Raw genomic sequence first — 18,292 nt, forward strand, 5'->3', positions numbered from 1 at the left:
CCCCGCGCTGCATGCCGGGAGAGGTAGTCGAGAGGAACCACGCTGAGGGGGAGTCAAGATGGCGGCGCCTCAGCAGCCGCCTCAAGCGCAGCCGGCGCAGCTGACGCTCCTGCAGGCGCAGGTGGGGCCTCCCTCGGGCGGCGGCGCGGCGGCGGCGGCAGGCGGGCACCCGGGCTCGGCGCAGGCCGCGGCCGGAGCGGCTTCTCTAACGGTCGGCCAGGCTCCCGGCGGGCTCCAGCCTCCCGCGCAGGCGCAGGACTTCGACCCCGTGCAGCGCTTTCGCCTCCTGCTGCCGCAGCTCAAGGAGAGCCTGCAGGTGAGGGGCGGGGCCAGGAGAAAGGGGCGGGGCTGCGGGGCCGTTTCCGTGGAGACCGGGGCGGGGCAAAGTGGGTGGGCGGGGCTGAAGCTCAGTCCGTTTACTTAGGTGGGTTTCTAGTCCCTAAGAGCGGGAACATGTTTCTTACTGTATTTATTTTATTTTGTCGGTGTACCGTATTTTTCGTCCCATAGGACGCTCAGTCCCATAGGACGCACCTAGTTTTTTTGGGGGGAAATAAAGGGGGGAAAAATTCCTTTATTTCCCCCCCCCAAAGCAGGTCGGGGAAACCGAACCAGGTCGAGGAACAGCGGGATGGCGGCGCTGCGCCTCCCTGCTGTCCCCCGAGCTTGTGGGGCTGGCCGATGTCTGCCCGGCGCGAGGGGCGCTCTGCTTCAGGGCGCCCCACGCGCCGGGCGGCAGGCTGCTATCCACAGTGTGGGGAGCCCTGCGGGGAACTCCTGCAGGGCTCCCCATGCTGCGGATGTCTGTCCGGTGCGAGGGGCGCTCTGCTTCAGGGCACCCCGCCCGCCGGGCGGCCGGCTGCTATCCGCAGTGTGGGGAGCCCTGTGGGGAACTGCCGCAGGGCTGCCTAGGCTGCAGATGTGTTCCCGAAGCGCCAGGCGCTCTGCTTTCAGTGCGCCTGGCGCTCCGGGAAGCAAGCTACTATCCGCAGCCTAGACAGCCCTGCGGGAACTCTCGCAGGGCTGCCTAGGCTGCGGATGTCTTCCAGAAGCCTGGAGAGCGAGAGGGGTTGGTGCGCACTGACCCCTCTCGCTCTCCACGCTTCAGCGAAAGCCTGCATTCGCCCCATAGGACGCACCCAGATTTCCCCTTCATTTTTGGAGGGGGAAAAGTGCGTCTTATAGGGTGAAAAATACGGTATATACTACGATGTTGGGTTGAAATAAACGACAGACGAATGGCAAGTGTCATATGGGAGGCATCTCTTGAGCACGTCTCGGGGAGTCCCTTTTATTGAATATTACAGCATTGCCACATATGTGCTTGTTGCTGATTGGTTAACACAAATACAATGCAAAGGTTGCATTATAAGCATTAATCATCGATAGATTAAAGGTTGGGAACACAGAATTGGACAGCGTGAAAACCTCCTTATTAAACTATTACTAGTGATTGATATAGCATTCATCCGTACGTGTGGTCAACCATGCATTAAGAACAGGTCAGGGTACAATGTTTTCATGAACTTAATGTGAACTGAACATTCTAGGGTGAGGAAGGAATGCTTCAGCTTAGAGCGGTTTGCCAGAGTCATGTGCAGAAGCAAAACTTCCCATCACTACATTTTTTTAGATTTGCCTTGAGAGAGTCTTTAAACATCTTTTGTTGACCACCAGCATTACGCTTTCCATTTTTAAGTTCGGAATAGAGAACCGTATTTTTCTCTCCATAAGACACCCTTTTCCCCTCCTAAAAAGTAAGGGGAAATGTGTGTGCGTCTTATGGAGCGAATGCAGGCTGCGCAGCTATCCCAGAAGCCAGAACAGCAAGAGGGATTGCTGCTTTCACTGCGCAGTGATCCCTCTTGCTGTTCTGGCTTCTGAGATTCAGAATATATATATTTTTTTCCTCCTCCAAAAACTAGGTGCGTCTTGTGGTCTGGTGCGTCTTATAGAGCGAAAAATACGGTAGTTCCTTTGGAAGACGATCATCAGGCATCTGCACAACACGATCAGTCCAATGAAGTTGATGTTGAAGAATCATTGCTTCGACACTCGTGATCTTTGCTTCTTCCAGTACAGTGGTACCTCGGGTTAAGTACTTAATTCGTTCCGGAGGTCTGTACTTAACCTGAAACTGTTCTTAACCTGAAGCACCACTTTAACTAATGGGGCTTCCCGCTGCTGCTGCCGCACTGCCAGAGCACGATTTCTGTTCTCATCCTGAAGCAAAGTTCTTAACCCGAGGTACTATTTCTGGGTTAGCAGAGTCTGTAACCTGAAGCGTCTGTAACCCGAGGTACCACTGTACACTGGTATTAGTTTGCCTGTCTTCCCAAGTGATGTGTCAAATTTTTCGGAGACACCGTTGGTGGAAACTTAGGCTAGCCTGATCGGGGTACTGAGTGGCGCAAGGTCACTGCCGGTCATCTTCATTGCTTAGTGGGGGATTTGAGCCCTCTCCTGAGTCCATCACACCACACTGGTTCTTCAAATGTGGGGCAGGTAGGGCAGCGTGAAATGCAGTGGCCATTTCGGAAGCTCCTGTGAGCTGATAGCCCAACGAGGCCCTTCTGTTCTCCCTCCCCAGTTCCAAAGCCAACTACCTACATCTTCTCTTCCAGACCGCTTGACCTAAGGTGCAGATCAGCTAGCTGCCCACCTTTGAGAAACCGCAGCTCTAACCCCTAGGCATCGCTCCCTTCTTGGGAACTGAGGCAAGCTCCCTTCCCTTTCTGTTTCGCAAACGTGTGGTTTCGTTTTTTGCTTTGTTTTTCCCGGAAAGCCCTTTGCCGAGTCAGACTTTTTTATTTTTATTTTTATCCCCGCATTTTGAAACGACTCTTGGCTCTTTCCGAAAGAATGAAGCGTCAGTCCTTGGCCCAAATATATGAATTGCTGAAGCGGCAACTTTTTTCCTCCCCTCCTTTGGTCTGTGTGGCGCGGGGGCGAAGAGAGTCAGAGGAACAAAAAAACCAGGAGTCCCGTGGTGGGGAATGGATGCTTCACCGCCCCCAGGGCTCGTGTCCAAGGCTTCTGGTAAATGAATCAGCGTGGCAGGATGAGCCCCCAGGGGTGGGGTGAGGGCACCTTTATCCCTGTGTCAATATCCCTAGAACGAGAAACGGAACAGGCTTCGGCTTGGACCCGGAGGCGTCGGCAGGCAGGTTTCCAGGATTTGGTGGTTTTGTGTGTGTTTTGTTTTGATACCTTTGAGCTTGCCCTCGCATTTCCTGACCATGCGAGGTCCTGGAAACGAAACCGCAGCTCTCGGAATCGCTGCTTGCTCCCAGCCGGCTATTTCTGACTCGCTGTGGCCTTGGGGTAGAATTTAATGTGCCCTGGGGCTCGGTTTCTGTGGAACATAATAGGAAGCTGCGTAATAATAAAAATATCTCCTTTTTTTAAAAAAAAAACATTTTTATTTGGTTTTACAAATACAAATTTATAACCATACCAAATACACATCCGTATAAAGAGATTACAGTGGCACCTCGGGTTAAGAACTTAATTCGTTCCGGAGGTCTGTTCTTAACCTGAAACTGTTCTGAAGCACCACTTTAGCTAATGGGGCCACACGATTTCTGTTCTCATCCTGAAGCAAAGTTCTTACTATTTCTGGGTTAGCAGAGTCTGTAAACTGAAGCATCTGTAACCTGAAGATTCAGAGTACAATCTCGAGACTTCCCCCATCCCCTCCATGGGTCCTCGTGTCAACATTTTCAACTGCATATTATTTCGTAATCTCTATTTTATATCTATCCATATTGTCCATAGTATTTGTTACATTACGAGCGAGATTAAAACCCTGCTCGCATTTTCATCTGCTTACAGTGGTCTCCTAAATAAATTAGAAACTTTTCTCATTCTTTCTTGGAAGTTTTTCTCTTCTTGGTCCCTGAGCTTTCCGGTCAGTTTTGCCATTTCAGCATAGTCTAACAGCTTGGTTTGCCATTCCTCTCTGGGCTAGTAGCATCCATGCTGCTGTTGTTACATACATATAATAAAAAGATATCCAAAAGGAATAAGCAGGTGCCCAAATGAAAGGATTGGGGACAACTGGCTTGGCAGCAGGGCTAGCCAAAAGGATTGGGCAGGGGTATGGTCTTAGTAGATTGCACGCTTAGCATGAATCAACACTGTGATGCAGCAGCGATAAAAAGGAAATGCAATTCTAGGCTGCATCAGCAGAAGCCTGTTGTTGTTTAGTTGTTTAGTCGTTTAGTGGTGTCCGACTCTTTGTGACCCCCTGGACCAGAGCATTCCTTCAGAATGGAGAGATTTGATCTTCTTGCAGTCCATGGGACTCTCAAGAGTCTCCTCCAGCACCAGAATTCAAAAGCATCAATTCTTCGTCGATCAGCCTTCTTTATGGTCCAGCTCTCACTTCCATACATCACTACTGGGAAAACCATGGCTTTAACTATACGGACCTTTGTTGGCAAGGTGATGTCTCTGCTTCTTAAGATGCTGTCTAGGTTTGTCATCACCTTTCTCCCAAGGAGCAGGCGTCCTTTAATTTCGTGACTGCTGTCACCATCTGCAGTGATCATGGAGCCCAAGAAAGTAAAATCTCTCACTGCCTCCATTTCTTCCCCTTCTATTTGCCAGGAGGTGATGGGCCCAGTGGCCATGATCTTCATTTTTTTGATGTTGAGCTTCAGAACATATTTTGCACTCTCCTCTTTCACCCTCAATAAAAGGTTCAGATTAATGGGTGTCCTATTGTATTTTAATGTTGTGAACTGCCCTGAGATCTAAGGATGAAGGGCAGTATACAGATATAATAATAATAATAATAATAATAATAATAATAATAATAATAATAATAATAATAAAGTCAGCACACTCTGTTCTGCTCTTGTCAGACCCTACCCGGGAGTCCAGTGCTGCTGCTCAGAACCTGTGGCCCTCCAGATGTTGCTCCCATCCACCCATGCCATTGGCCACGCTGGGTGTTGGGGGTCCAGCCAAAATATCCACTCTTTCTTCCAATAAACACCCTCTCAGGCTGCTGTCACAGCCACTGAGCAGGTGGCTAGGCCCACAGCCTTAATTCCCAGTTAGCGGTTTGGTTATCTAACCATCTTGATTCCTAGCGTCACAGAGCCGCTGAGAAGTTGCCAGGCATACCGCCCTTTCAAGCCCAGATCAGGCCTTTGGTCTCGAAAGCGTGCTAGTTTGCTTCATGCTGAAACCGAAACTTTGCATCATTTTAAGAAATCACCAGCATATGGTACGATGATATTTGCACACCTGGCCAGGCTCCAGAGGGGTGTGCGTGTGGGTCTTTGGTAGATGTGCCCTCTTCCTGCCACAGCTGTCTATCGCCCCCGATTTGTAATCTGATATACTGTACTCTCTGCCTCTTCCGTTTGCAGAGTTTGATGAAAGTGGCTGCCCAGAATTTCATCCAGAACACCAACATCGACAGTGGACAGTGAGTTTTTGCCCCTACCCCCTTGCCCTGCTTCTTCCTCCCCTCACCCTCTTCCCTAAATGCAAATCAAAGATCGGCTTTCCTCTCCTTCTAGGAAAAGCAACGACGGCCCCGTGCAGAGAGTGGACAAGAGCCTTGAGGAATTCTACGCCTTGTGTGACCAGCTGGAGTTGTGCCTGGTGAGTGTCCCAAGAATGTCCCATATTGGCAGCAGGATCAGACCTTATGAAACGCTCCCTCCTTTTTCTTTTGCACGGCATATCATTAATTGGTGAGATTCATCGCCGCAAGTTCATTCGCTTGGGAGCACTGAAAGACAAATAAACAGGCACATACAAAGCAAAGGTCAGGCAGTAAGAAATTAAATCCCAAATTCACAGCTGGGCAGCGTCGTCATTAGGAGCAACCCCAGTGCCGGAAAATAGCGAGCAGGCTTTCCAAGTCCTCCAGATCTCTTTTGTCAGGCAAAGAAGCAGCAGGGTTGGGAGTGTGGCGCAAAAATCTGGCTTTGGTGTTGCAGCCCAGAAGTCTGGATTTGGCTCTGAGATGGGAGACGGAATCCATCTCTGCTTGGTGCTGCAGGTTGTGACTTGGGTTTATTTATTTTGTGCAGTTCTTTACTGATGTAAATTCAGAAGCGCAAATAAACCCCACAATTGAGGTTACAAAACAGAGGAGCCGTACAGAGGTTGCGTTCTTCAAATAAACAGCAGATAAAACGAGCAAAAATAACAGGAGCAAGAAACGTCATGAAGGCTCAGGAGAGTTTTGCATATCTGCATTGGGCACATAGGAAATAAAATCCCATAAGTGACGTAAGAGTGTTCTGGGATCTCCATACCCTTAGAAACGCAGCAGCCAGAGTCTACATATTCTTTTACCGCAACACAAGGTTTTAAGTCCTGTAGTGCTTTCCATTTCTGGGCCAAAGAGATACTCGTTGCAGCTACGTTAAGAAGTTTATTAGGTTGGAAAGCTGCTGTTTGATTGCCCCGCAAATTTAATTGCATTCCAGGGAGTTGGACTAGATGGCATTTGGGGGTCCTCCTAACGCTAAAACTCTGATTCAAAAGGGAAAGTTGTGGGGAGACTTGAATGGGGAATGTGTTTACAGTGGACACTCGGGTCGCGAAAGTGATCCGTGCGGGAGGCACGTTCGCAACCCGCAGTGCCGTGTCTGCGCACGAGCGGCTTGCGATTCAGTGCTTCTGCGCAAAGTGCAACTGCCAAAACTCGGAAGTAGCCCATTCCGATACTTTCCGGGTTTCGGCGTCTCCGTAACCCGAAAAAACGCAACCTGAAGTGTCTGTAACCCGAGGTATGGACTGTATATATTTCTTCCAAAATGTCGGGGGGGGGGGGCATTCCCACCATAAGCGGGGAAATGTCTCCCTGCTCCTGCAGCCACACCGATATTCCTGTGGGGTACTTGACGCCATCTGAGATAGCTGCCCAGGAGTGTGATGCTCTTATCCATTTTTTGAAAACTTAAAAGCCCAGCTTTTCCCCCAGACCTTTTTCTCACAGTCTAAATGAAGCCCCCGGGTCCCTGGTTAGACAGAGAGACTGATCAGCTGCTATTATCCTTGAGTACTAAATGGGTCCTCCATATACAGAGGCAGTCTACCCCTGGGTAGCAGGCGCCAGGGACTAGCATCAAGGGGCAGTGGCGTAGCGTGGGGGGTGCAGGGGGGGCCAGCTGCACCGGGCGCAACATCTGGGGGTTAGGGGGCGCAAATCCACGGGTTAGGGGGCACAAATTACTTGCCTTGCCCCGGGTGCTGACAACCCACGCTACGCCACTGTCAAGGGGAAGCGCCTTGCTCTGCCTTATTTCTTGGGTCACAGTTTCGGGGGGAAAGGATGCTGGAATACCCAGCCCTATTCAGCGAGGCCAAGTTCCTAACTCTCTCTCTCTCCTTCCGATCCGCTCCCCCTTCCTCAGCGCCTGGCCTACGAGTGCCTCTCCCAGAGCTTTGACAGCGCCAAGCACTCCCCGACCCTCGTGCCAACAGCCACCAAGCCGGACGCGGTCCAGGCGGAGAGCCTGCCCTACACCCAGTACCTCAGCATGATTAAGTCCCAGATCTCTTGCGCCAAAGACATCCACAACGCCCTCCTGGAGTGCTCCAACAAGATCACGGGAAAGGCCCCCTCCCAAGGCGTCCTTTAGGGCCGCTTGCAAGCTGTTCCTGCCGGACGTTTTGGTTTGAACCGCTGGGTCAGAGTCGGTTCCCCGCATGACCAGAAGGAGGCAGTCCTGTCAACACAGACAGACAAGGAGCAGGGAGCCTCCTTGTCCTACCTCTTCTGCTTCCTTCCTTCCTTTGCAAAGTCCTCCCAGTCTGCCCAGGTCTTCACGGTGAGTCCTATGTGCTGTTCAGGTTCCCGACAGAACCTGTCTCCATCTGGGTCCGCATTGGTTTCACATCTTCCACAACTTCTAACCGAAACGCCCGGCGCTCAGCTCAGATGCACAGAAACCTTTTCGCTTACAGACAGTTCTCTTGTCGGAAAAGGATGCTGTGGAAGTACGACAAATTAAAATTCTCCTGATCTGCGGGGCCTCGGAATCTGCGGGTCTTTTTTTGGAGCTGGCCAGTCAATATTTTTGCTCTTTCTTTCTTTCTTTCGGGAGAGAGATGCTTGAGGACCACCCATAAGGAGCAAATCTGCAAGCCTAACCCCCCCACAGTTCTGCAGGTTCCTTAGCCAAACCTTTCCGCCTGCCATTGCGGTGTCCTCTCCACAAAGAAACCTCCCTCCCGGAAAGGATCTGCGGTTCCCTTTTGATTTCCTCCTTTAAATCTCACACCTTGACTTTTTTTTCTGGAAGATGGGCCTGTGCTAATGTGTGTGTAAGTTTGTAGATTGATCAAATGCATAATTCTGCAAAGGAGATTTCCTGAAACCCTGTGCAGAACTCCCGCCTGTGGATTTTCCTTTCCTAACGAATACAAAAGGAGAAATCTGACCCAGTAGTCTTAGTTCAACCTGTCTCTACCCTGCTGTCCATAAATTGGGTGCCCCTGGCAGGATTAAGTTATTTCTCGCAGGAGAAGAGACCCTGCAAGCATGTCTCTTCACACATGAATCCGGGAGGGACTGCAATCTTGTCTGGTTTTCATCGCTGCATTCTCTCTGCTCACCATTTTATTTTTTTCTGCCCTGGGGGAGCGTGTCCTTTTCCATTTCTCGTTGGTTTTGCTCCCTGTTTTCGTGGAAAAAGGAGATTTTACCACCGCAGAGAAGACCTGGCCTGTCCCCTGTTGTGGAAGACTTTCTCAGTTTCTGTCTTTAGTTTTCTAGTGTGTGTCCTTTTATGATTATCAAGATAAAAAAAAAAGGAGTTGGGTCCAGACTTCAGGCTGCAGTCCTTCACAGGTTTACCTGGGCGTAATTCCTGCTGGTTTCAGTGGGACTTCCTAATGAGTTCACTCTTCTGTGCTAGCTGTCCTGCTTTGCAGACCCACTGGCAGAAAAGGAGTAAGCTTGCCAGGACCAGCTTACATTCCATTGATTTCGGTGGGCCTACTCTAAGTAAAACTAGGTCCGGATCCAACCCATTAACCTTTTCGAAGAGCTTCGTTCTCTTCCACACTGCCAGTCTTGGTGACCAAGGCAAGGCAGTTCTGTTACTTTGTACAGCAGCAAAGGATTCCTTTGTGATTTATTTCCCCAATCCATTTTGTTCATAATAATAATAAAGTGTTCATTTTGCTTCACTAAATTCCCAGCTCGGTTGCTTTCGTTTAGATCAGAGCAGGGGAACCCGTGGAACTCTGGGCATTGCTCAGCAAGGCTGAGAGCCAGTTTTTCGATGAGAACCAGCGTGGCATAGTGGTTAGAGCATTGGGCTAGGACCTGGGAGACCAGGGTTCAAATCTCCACTCGGTCATGAAGCTCAGTGGCTGTGACCCTGGGACAATCACCGCCTCTCAGCCTCAGTGATGCTAACACAGCCATTTGACTTCGGAGGTAGGTGCCCTCATGGGATGAAACCAAACTGCATTTATCTCTGTGTGTTAACGTTTCCAGCAGCGAATGGCTGGGATACACTCACCCACCACTGAAGTTCACAAGCAGCAAATGACAGTGATGGGCTTCCATCTGGTAGACTGCTGCAGTCCAAGGAGGTTCCATTTAGCTGGTCTGGCCAATGTTCTGAAGCAGTAAAATGAGAGGGAGAGGTGGGAAGGGGAATTTCAAGCCCCACATCCCTGTCCTATTTCTGTTCCCAAACCTCAACTAACTCAGTCTATCAATAAAAAATTTTATTCGTGTCTGAAGAAGTGTTCATGCACACAAAAGCTTATACCCAGAACAAACTTATTTGATCTCTAAGGTGCTATTGGACATTTTAAAAATATATTTCGACTGCATCAGACGAACACGGCTGCCTACCTGAGTCAAGTCTATCAATGGCTGCGAACCACAATAGCTGTGCTCTGTCTACGCAGCCCGAGGCAGCAATGGATCTGAGTGCCAGGTGCTGGAAGCTGCAGAATGGGGAGAGGGCTCTTGTGTTCGAATCCTGCTTGTGGGCCAGCCAGTTGGCCGTGGTCACTGGCCTTAGATGGGTCACTGGCCTTAGATGGCCATGGTCACTGGCCTTAGTTGGGTCACTGACCTACTGTATTTTTCGCCCTATAGGACACACTTTTTCCCCTCCAAAAATGAAGGGGAAATGTGTGTGCGTCCTATGGGGCGAATGCAGGCTTTCGCTGAAGCCTGGAGAGCGAGAGGGGTCGGTGCGCACCGACCCCTCTCGCTTTCCAGGCTTCGCGGACCTCTCCGCAAGCAGCGGGAGCCAGCGCTGGGCTCCCACGGCTTGCAGAGAGCTGCCTGTTTGGGGGCTGGGGTCGGGGGAAGTTCGGGCCTCCCCAGCCCCGCGCCTGGGGGGGAAATAATTTCCCCCCCTTTATTTCCCCCCCAAAAAACTAGGTGCGCCTTATGGGACGGTGCGTCCTATAGGGCGAAAAATAGGGTAATCTGGCAGCAAGACTCCTCTTATGGAACCTCCAGGTCCTGAGGCAGTCTATCTACATCCGGAGGTTCTTAGGGGCGCTTGGCCACTGTGAGAATGCAGGATGCAGGACTTGGTGGGCCACAGGCCTGAACCAGAAGGCTCTTATGTCCTTATGGAACCTCCAGGTCCAGAGGCAGTCTATCTGAACTTGTAGGTTCTTTGACAGGCATAGGCAAACTCGGCCCTCCAAATGGTTTTTTTTGAGACTACAATTCCCATCATCCCTGACCACTGGTCCTGTTAGCCAGGGATGATGGGAGTTGTAGTCCCAAACCATCTGGAGGGCCGAGTTTGCCTGTGACTGTTCTTTGAGGTATTTGACCAGGGGGAGAGGTGGGAAGGGGAATTCCAAGCTCCACATCCCTTATTACACATCAAGGTCCACATTTCTGTTCCCAAACCTCAGCTTCTTTAGGTTCTCATGGAACCTCCAGGTCCAGAGGCAGTCTATCCGAACTTGTAAGTTCTTAGTGGTATTTGGCCATGGGGAGAAGAATAATAATAAATTTTATTTATACCCCGCCCTCCCCAGCCAAGACTGGGCTCAGGGCGGCTAACACCCTATATAAAAACAAATTGATTGAAATGCAACTTAAAAACAAGATTAAAATACAACATTAAAATACAGCCTCATTTCAGTAGAAACTCAAATCAAAACCTTTTTTGGGGATGAAAACGTCAGGTCTTCACCAAGGCTAACTTTCCAGACTGGTCCTACGTGGGCCAGAAAAAAGCCAGGGAAGTCCCCAACCAGGAGTTCCATCAGAGGAGAGAAAGGAAAAAGGAAAGAGGGGGAGGGAATCAAATTGATTCCAAGCCAAAGGCCAGGCGGAACAACTCTGTCTTACAGGCCCTGCAGAAAGAAATCAGATCCTGCAGGGCCCTGGTCTCATGAGACAGAGCGTTCCATCAGGCCGGAGCCAGTGTTGAAAAGGCCCTGGCTCTGGTTGAGGCTAATCTGGCTTCCTTAGGGATCTCCAAGGTGTTATTATTTGCAGGCCGTAAGATCCTCCATGGGGCATACCAGGAGAGGAGGTCCCGTAGGTACGAGGGTCCTAGGCCATGAAGGGCTTTAAAGGTCAAAACCAGCACCTTGAACCTGACCCTGTGCTCCACCGGGAGCCAGTGCAGCTGGAAAAGCACTGAGTGAATGAGATCCCGTGGCGAGGACCCTGTAAGGAGCCTCGCCACGGCATTCTGCACCCGGTGGAGTTTCTGGGACAGCTTCAAGGGCAGCCCCACGTAGAGCAAATTACAGTAGTCAAGCCTGGAGGTGACCGTCGCATGGATCACTGTGGCCAGGTCGGGGCGGGAAAGGTAAGGGACCAACTGCTTGGTGGAAAAACGAGGATGCTGAGCTTCCAGGAGTCTTTTCTGCTGTTCTCTGCTCTCACTGCCCCACCCAGTCCATCTTCCAGTTCCCCAGGAGGAAGGTTTTGCAATAGTTTTTTTCCAGGCAGGCAGGCAGAGCAAGAAGGGGACGTTCAGTCCCAGGAGCTATGGCCGGAAAAGCAGCTGTTGCATCACAACTCGATGATCCTTTCTCTCTCTCTCTCTCTCTCTCTCTATATATATATATATATATTTCAAGAAGGAAAGCCTCTTGCTGCTAAGAGACAAAATTGTCCAGCCTGCCAGCCGTCTCCTGGGTCCTTCCCCCTGGTTGCAGTGATGTCTCATTCCTCCACCCACCTCACACCCTTCTGCACCACCAACACCCGTCTCTGGCCGCGGGTTGCAGAGGAAACCGCAAGGGAACAGCCTGTCCCCAAACGGCTCGGCTGCACCTCTTCAGGCTGCTTCCTGGCCTCCCCTTTTCGAGCTCGTTGGGCCCGCGAGCCAAAAGCGCCTGTGAGCTATTGGAAAAAGGCACCTCCTGCCAAGCCACAGGGCCAGAGCTGTGTCAGCAAGCTGGGAAAAGAGCCTGGTTTGGGCTTTCCGACGGCTCGTTCCCGAAACGGTGCCAAACGCTGCTTCCGAGATCGCCGGCCAAGTTGGCACGGGGGCAAAGGGGCCTGCCTAGATTAAAGCCTGCTGTCAGTCCACTCTGGGGCTGTTTGGGATCCACCATTGTCGTTAAAAAGGCAGCTGTTCAGGAGGGCTTTTAAAGCCCTATACGGCCTAGGACCCTCATACCTACAGGACCTTTCTGGTATGCTCCACGGAGGACCTTAACAACCTGCTAATAATAAGTGAAGGTAAAGGGACCCCTGACCATTAGGTCCAGTCGTGGCCAACTCTGGGGTTGCGGTGCTCATCTCGCTTTACTGGCCGAGGGAGCCGGCGTACAGCTTCTGGGTCATGTGGCCAGCATGACTAAGCCGCTTCTGGCGAACCAGAGCAGCGCACGGAAATGCCGTTTACCTTCCCGCTGCAGCTCTACCTATTTATCTACTTGCACTTTGACGTGCTTTCGAACTGCTAGGTTGGCAGGAGCAGGGATCGAGCAACAGGAGCTCACCCCGTTGTGGGGATTCGAACCGCCAATCAGAAGATTGGCAAGTCCTAGGCTCTATGGTTTAACCCGCAGTGCCACCTGTGTCCGCTACTCTGGGTAGCTTTCAGCATACAGTGGTACCTTGGGATACATACAGTGAGCACTCAGAGCTGATTTCCTTCAGAATGGAGAGGTTTGATCTTGCAGTCCGTGGGACTCTCAAGAGTCTCCTCCAGCACCAATAGGGTGCTCCTACTGATAGGGAACCCATTACTGATAGGGAACCCACTTAATGACTTTATAGGGGCTCTTGGATACCCCATAAGGGAAAAGGAGATTTTGTTTACATCAGTACCCCTAAACATTATTTATTTTTTTAAAAAAACACTGGTTCTCTGAGACATGCAGGGGAGGACAAAGGAAAAGCAGGATATTCCGGAATCAATTCAGAAACCAGGATGGCTTTTGTAGTACAGTGGTACCTCGGGTTACATACGCTTCAGGTTACATACGCTTCCGGTTACAGACTCCGCTAACCCAGAAATAGTACCTCCGGTTAAGAACTTTGCTTCAGGATGAGAACAGAAATCGTGCGGTGGCAGCAGGAGGCCCCATTAGCTAAAGTAGTGCTTCAGGTTAAGAACAGTTTCAGGTTAAGAACGGACCTCCGGAACGAATTAAGTACTTAACCCGAGGCACCACTGTATATAAAACAGATAATCAAACATTAAACGTTTTTTTTTTTTTTAAACACCTTCCCTCTACAGGGTTGCCTTCAGATGTCTTCTAAAGGTCGTATAGTTACTTATTTCCTCGGCTCGCAGAGTCGTATAACTCCATACCCTCCAACATTTCTCCGATGACAATAGGAATGCCCTAAGGAAAAGCAGGTTCCAGGATCAAATCAGAAACCAGGGTGGTTTTTCTGTGAATCCAGGACTGTCCCTGGAAAACAGGGACACTTGGAGGGTCTGCGTCTTACGTGCAGTGATACTTTTTGTAAGTGAGCCCCGTGCAAATACAGCAACGCCCTTGTGCGATGCACACTTGTGTTGTGCTGCACGTACAAGTTTTACGTTCAAAGCGTACGGTTTGTTCAGCATCGGCTTATCTTGTTGATATCCATCACCGGGACCTTAATAGTCTCCACGTGTACGAATATTGTCTGGTTTATGATTAACAGGAGAAAGAGGCCACGCATTCCTTTTGTATCCCGTGCAAAGTTCAGTCCTATTCTCTGACTGAGCAAGTCCTGAAGGATTCTGGGAAATAAAAGAGGCTTGATCGCCCCGAAGGATTCTGGGAAGTGAACCTGGCACACCGTCCAGGTTGACCCAGAAACAGGCTGCAGTACCCTCTTGACCTGAAGGGGGCAGTGCTGAGCTGGCTGTGTTTCTCCTGTGTGTGTGTGTGTGTGTGTGTGTGTGTGTGTGTGTGTGACTTTGTGTGTCTTTCTCAATGATCTTCCTTTGCATCTTGTGAGAGGTTGGGAGGAGATTCTCCTTTTCCTCACACATAAGCCTCCTTTACACTCCTCCCATCACCAGCAGAGAACCTGGAGCTGGAAGCACTTGGAATAATACAATTTCTTTGGTTTATTTTGAGCGTCAATAACACACACTCCTTTTCGGGTATGCAATTCCCAGAAAAGCGGCTCATAAATCAGTTTTCTGCAAGGCTGAGCTCCCATTCTGTAGTGCAGGCTGTGTGTTTATTTCTTCCAGTTATTTAGTCTGGGGACAAGCTCTCACAGTGCGAAGCCTGGAGAGAAATCACTTTTAAGTTTGCAAAGAGATATTTTTTTCTATCGCTTACAATCCAGTGAGATCACGGTTAGCGGCCATTAATAGCGCTTTCATCCTCCGTTAATTTGTCTAATCCTATTTAAAAGCCCTTGCCAACAAAGGTCCGTATAGTTAAAGCCATGGTTTTCCCAGTAGTGATGTATGGAAGTGAGAGCTGGACCATCGCCAAAGAATGGATGCTTTTGAATTCTGGTGCTGGAGGAGACTCTTGAGAGTCCCATGGACTGCAAGAAGATCAAACCTCTCCATTCTGAAGAAAATCAGCCCTGAGTGCTCACTGGAAGGACAGATCCTGAAGCTGAGGCTCCAAGACTTTGGCCACCTCCTGAGAAGAGAAGACTCCCTGGAAAAGACCCTGATGTTGGGAAAGATGGAGGGCACAAGGAGAAGGGGACGACAGAGGACGAGATGGTGGGACAGTGTTCTCAAAGCTACCAGCCTGAGTCTGACCAAACTGCGGGAGGCAGTGGAAGACAGGAGGGCCTGGCGTGCTCTGGTCCAGGGGGTCACGAAGAGGCGGACACGACTAAGCAACTCAACAACAACAATTTAAAAGCCATCCCGGTTGGTGGCCATTTCTTTATTTACTTATTAAATTTATATACCGCTTTTCATCACCAGATCTTGGGGGGGGGGGGGAATTAAAATACAATATTAAAAAACAACTGTGTTCCAATGCTCATTGGATGTCCTACAAATACCTTCCTCCTTGCAGAGAAACATTTGAGGTCAATTTGGGAGAGTCGAAATGGTTTCAGGATTGTTCTTCCATACTATTTCAGACACATGGTTTACATACTTCTGTGTATGTGTTTGCCTTGTAAATTTATGAATATTTAATTTATATATTTGTGATCTTAAATTCTTATAACACATGTTTCATTTTTATTATGTTTTTATATCTGTTGGAAGCCATCCAGAGTGACTGGGGCGACCTAGTCAGATGGGTGGGGTAATAATAATAATAATAATAATAATAATAATAATAATAAACACAGGACATCCCCATTTTCATCAGAGAAATGTTGGAGGGTATATAAATGGGGCCTTTGCCTTCCAGGTCAGCCTGTCTCAGGCTGCAGATTTGCTCTGAACCAACAGAGTTCATCTTAGATTCATAGATATTAGACCAGGGGTAGGCAACCTACGGCCCGGGGGCCGGATGCGGCCCAGTCGCCTTCTAAATCCAGCCCTCCAACTGTCCAGGAATGGGAAGCAGGTGGCTCTGTGGGTTATACCACAGAGCCTAGAACTTGCTGATCAGAAGGTTGGCGGTTTGAATCCCCGCGACGGGGTGAGCTCCCCTAATTTAAACCATTCTGTCTCTCTTACATTTTTGTAGGGATTTTAAAATTTTCGTTTCATGGTGTGCATAAAAAAGGAGAGTTACAGCAACAGATTAAAATTAAGAGACAAAAACCGAAACCATAAAACAGGCAGGCAGAATAAGCACATTTGCACGTTAAAACAACAAAGTCCAACTAAAGAATATATCGTTATTTGATTATCAAGTCCGGTTCCAGATTTGCCAGACTCACGGTGCAAAGGTGGCTTGTCTTGAAAACGATGGCCCCAGTTTTGTATGTGTAATAAAGGAATTCTAAACAAAAAAATTCCTTCCAGTAGCACCTTAAAGACCAACTAAGTCAGTTCTTGGTATGAGCTTTCGTGTGCATGCACACTTCTTCAGATACACTGTGTATCTGAAGAAGTGTGCATGCACACGAAAGCTCATACCAAGAACTGACTTAGTTGGTCTTTAAGGTGCTACTGGAAGGAATTTTTTTGTTTTGACTATGGCAGACCAACACGGCTACCTATCTGTAACTGGAACAAAGGAATTCTAAATCATACGTAGGAAGTGTCTGGGGTTTCAGGTCCCTGTCAAAATCTCAAATGGGGCGCAATTGTCACTGTTACAGCTTTGCCCCGGGATGAGCAGTGCCAAGCACACAGTGTGAGATTTCGGGCTGTTTCCCGTTGTGCTGCATTTGCAATGGCATCGCTCTGTCTTCTGAGCTGTGAGAAGCATCCAGGATTCCTCCTGACCCCTTTTCCGCTTATGTCAAACCACAGAGGCCTTTCCGAAAACAGCAACCAAACGCGAAGCCCCGACTCTCATGCCCGACACTGCATTATCACTTCCCTTTCCTGACTACAGATTCAGGTATGAGTTCGCAGCACGCCACTGAATCGCCAGGCTTCCTTTAGCCATCGGGTGCCGTAAAGGCACACAGCAAGAGTGCCTCTGAGCATGTCCACAGCCAGCACTAGGTCCTTCCAGGACGAGGGGAGCCGGCAAAACGTCAGGCGGGAGGCCCACACATTTGGAAACGATTTGTATTTTGTTACTTAAAGGATGTCTAAATTAACCACCGCGGGAAACTCGCACCCATGTAGACACGACGGCAAAAGCTGCCTCTCCGGTTCTGGAAAACAGCCCTCTCTAGATTATGTGAGGATTATTATTGCTAATGGCATGTTATTAAACTGCTAATTGCCGCCGTCTTTGTCTGCGGCGCTTACATAACGGGGGCACCGGGTTCACCTTGAGAACGTGATTTCGGCCCAGGCTTCCCACGCTGACGCATCGTGCAATCAGATCATATTAGTCGGTGTGGTTTTCTTAATCAGGAAATACAAAAAAGAAAGAACCTAGTGCCCTTTCCATGCCACGGGCAGCGCTCTCTGCACTTACCGGAACCCGTGCCAAAGGCTCCATCTGGCTAACATGCAGATCACCCATGGGGGAGAAGCTTGCCCCATATGCAGAGTTACTAGTGAGTAGACACAGCTGCCTCTAGTATGCAACAACAGCAGCAAGGATACTCATTGCCAAAAATTGGAAGACTCAAGATCTACCCACACTGGAAGAATGGCAGATGCAGCTGATAGACTATATGCAACTGGCGGAGATGACCGGCAGAATCCGAGACCTGGGAGAAGAAAGGATGGAAGAAGACTGGAAGAAATTTAAAACTTATTTACAAAAATATTGTAATTTGATTGAATGTTAAGAAGGATGCTTGATCATAAATAATTGGCCACCACTAAACTAGATTGAAACTAGACGATAAGCGAGATAAAGGAAAAGACAAATCCTTTGGGAGAACTATCAGATTATATTTAAATGAGTGGATATAAGATTGTAAACAAGATGATAATTTGCTTGAAAAAATTTTTTTAACAATGTAAGTGGGAGCGGGAGATGTGAGGAAGTCCAAACGAGTTATGAAATTTTGTGTATGACACAAGCAATGTTGTTTGTTATTTATGCTTTTTTCTTATAAAAATTCTTAATAAATATTTATATATATATAAAAAAAGACACAGCTGCCTCTAGCTGCACCTTCCTTTTTAGATACGAGTGCTGCAAAACCGTGGGAAGAGGGAGGAGTAATCAGGACCAGCACAGCCTATTCCTCACTGAGGGATGGAGGTCCATTTCCAGAGTTAAAAGTGGTTTGAGTTCTTCTGCGTGCAGGAACGTTGCTTCCCTCTCCTCCACCACCTTACCAGGGAACCTGCGCTGTAAATGGCTGCAAATATAGGCAGTAACACAGCAGGTGAAGCACGTTTGC

At 49.1% G+C, this 18,292-nt stretch overlaps 1 protein-coding gene across 2 annotated transcripts; it reads left to right on the top strand.

The window, feature by feature from the left end:
• Positions 1–58: 58 nt before the first annotated feature.
• MED29 (mediator complex subunit 29) lies at positions 59–9,170 on the top strand (the record flags this gene model as incomplete). 2 transcript variants are annotated; one of them, XM_083754370.1, is made up of 4 exons in its annotated part: positions 59–316; positions 5,382–5,440; positions 5,535–5,619; positions 7,386–9,170. In XM_083754370.1, the coding sequence occupies 4 exons, from the start codon at positions 59–61 to the stop codon at positions 7,611–7,613; spliced, it is 630 nt and encodes a 209-aa protein (XP_083610496.1). In that variant the 3' UTR covers positions 7,614–9,170. The 2 variants fall into 2 exon arrangements, with proteins under 2 accessions (XP_083610496.1, XP_083610497.1); XM_083754371.1 differs by lacking the exon at positions 59–316 and adding an exon at positions 2,756–3,039.
• Positions 9,171–18,292: the final 9,122 nt, after the last annotated feature.

The sequence above is a fragment of the Podarcis gaigeae genome, assembly GCF_964106915.1.
Source record: "Podarcis gaigeae genome assembly, chromosome: 8".
NCBI lineage: Eukaryota > Metazoa > Chordata > Lepidosauria > Squamata > Lacertidae > Podarcis > Podarcis gaigeae.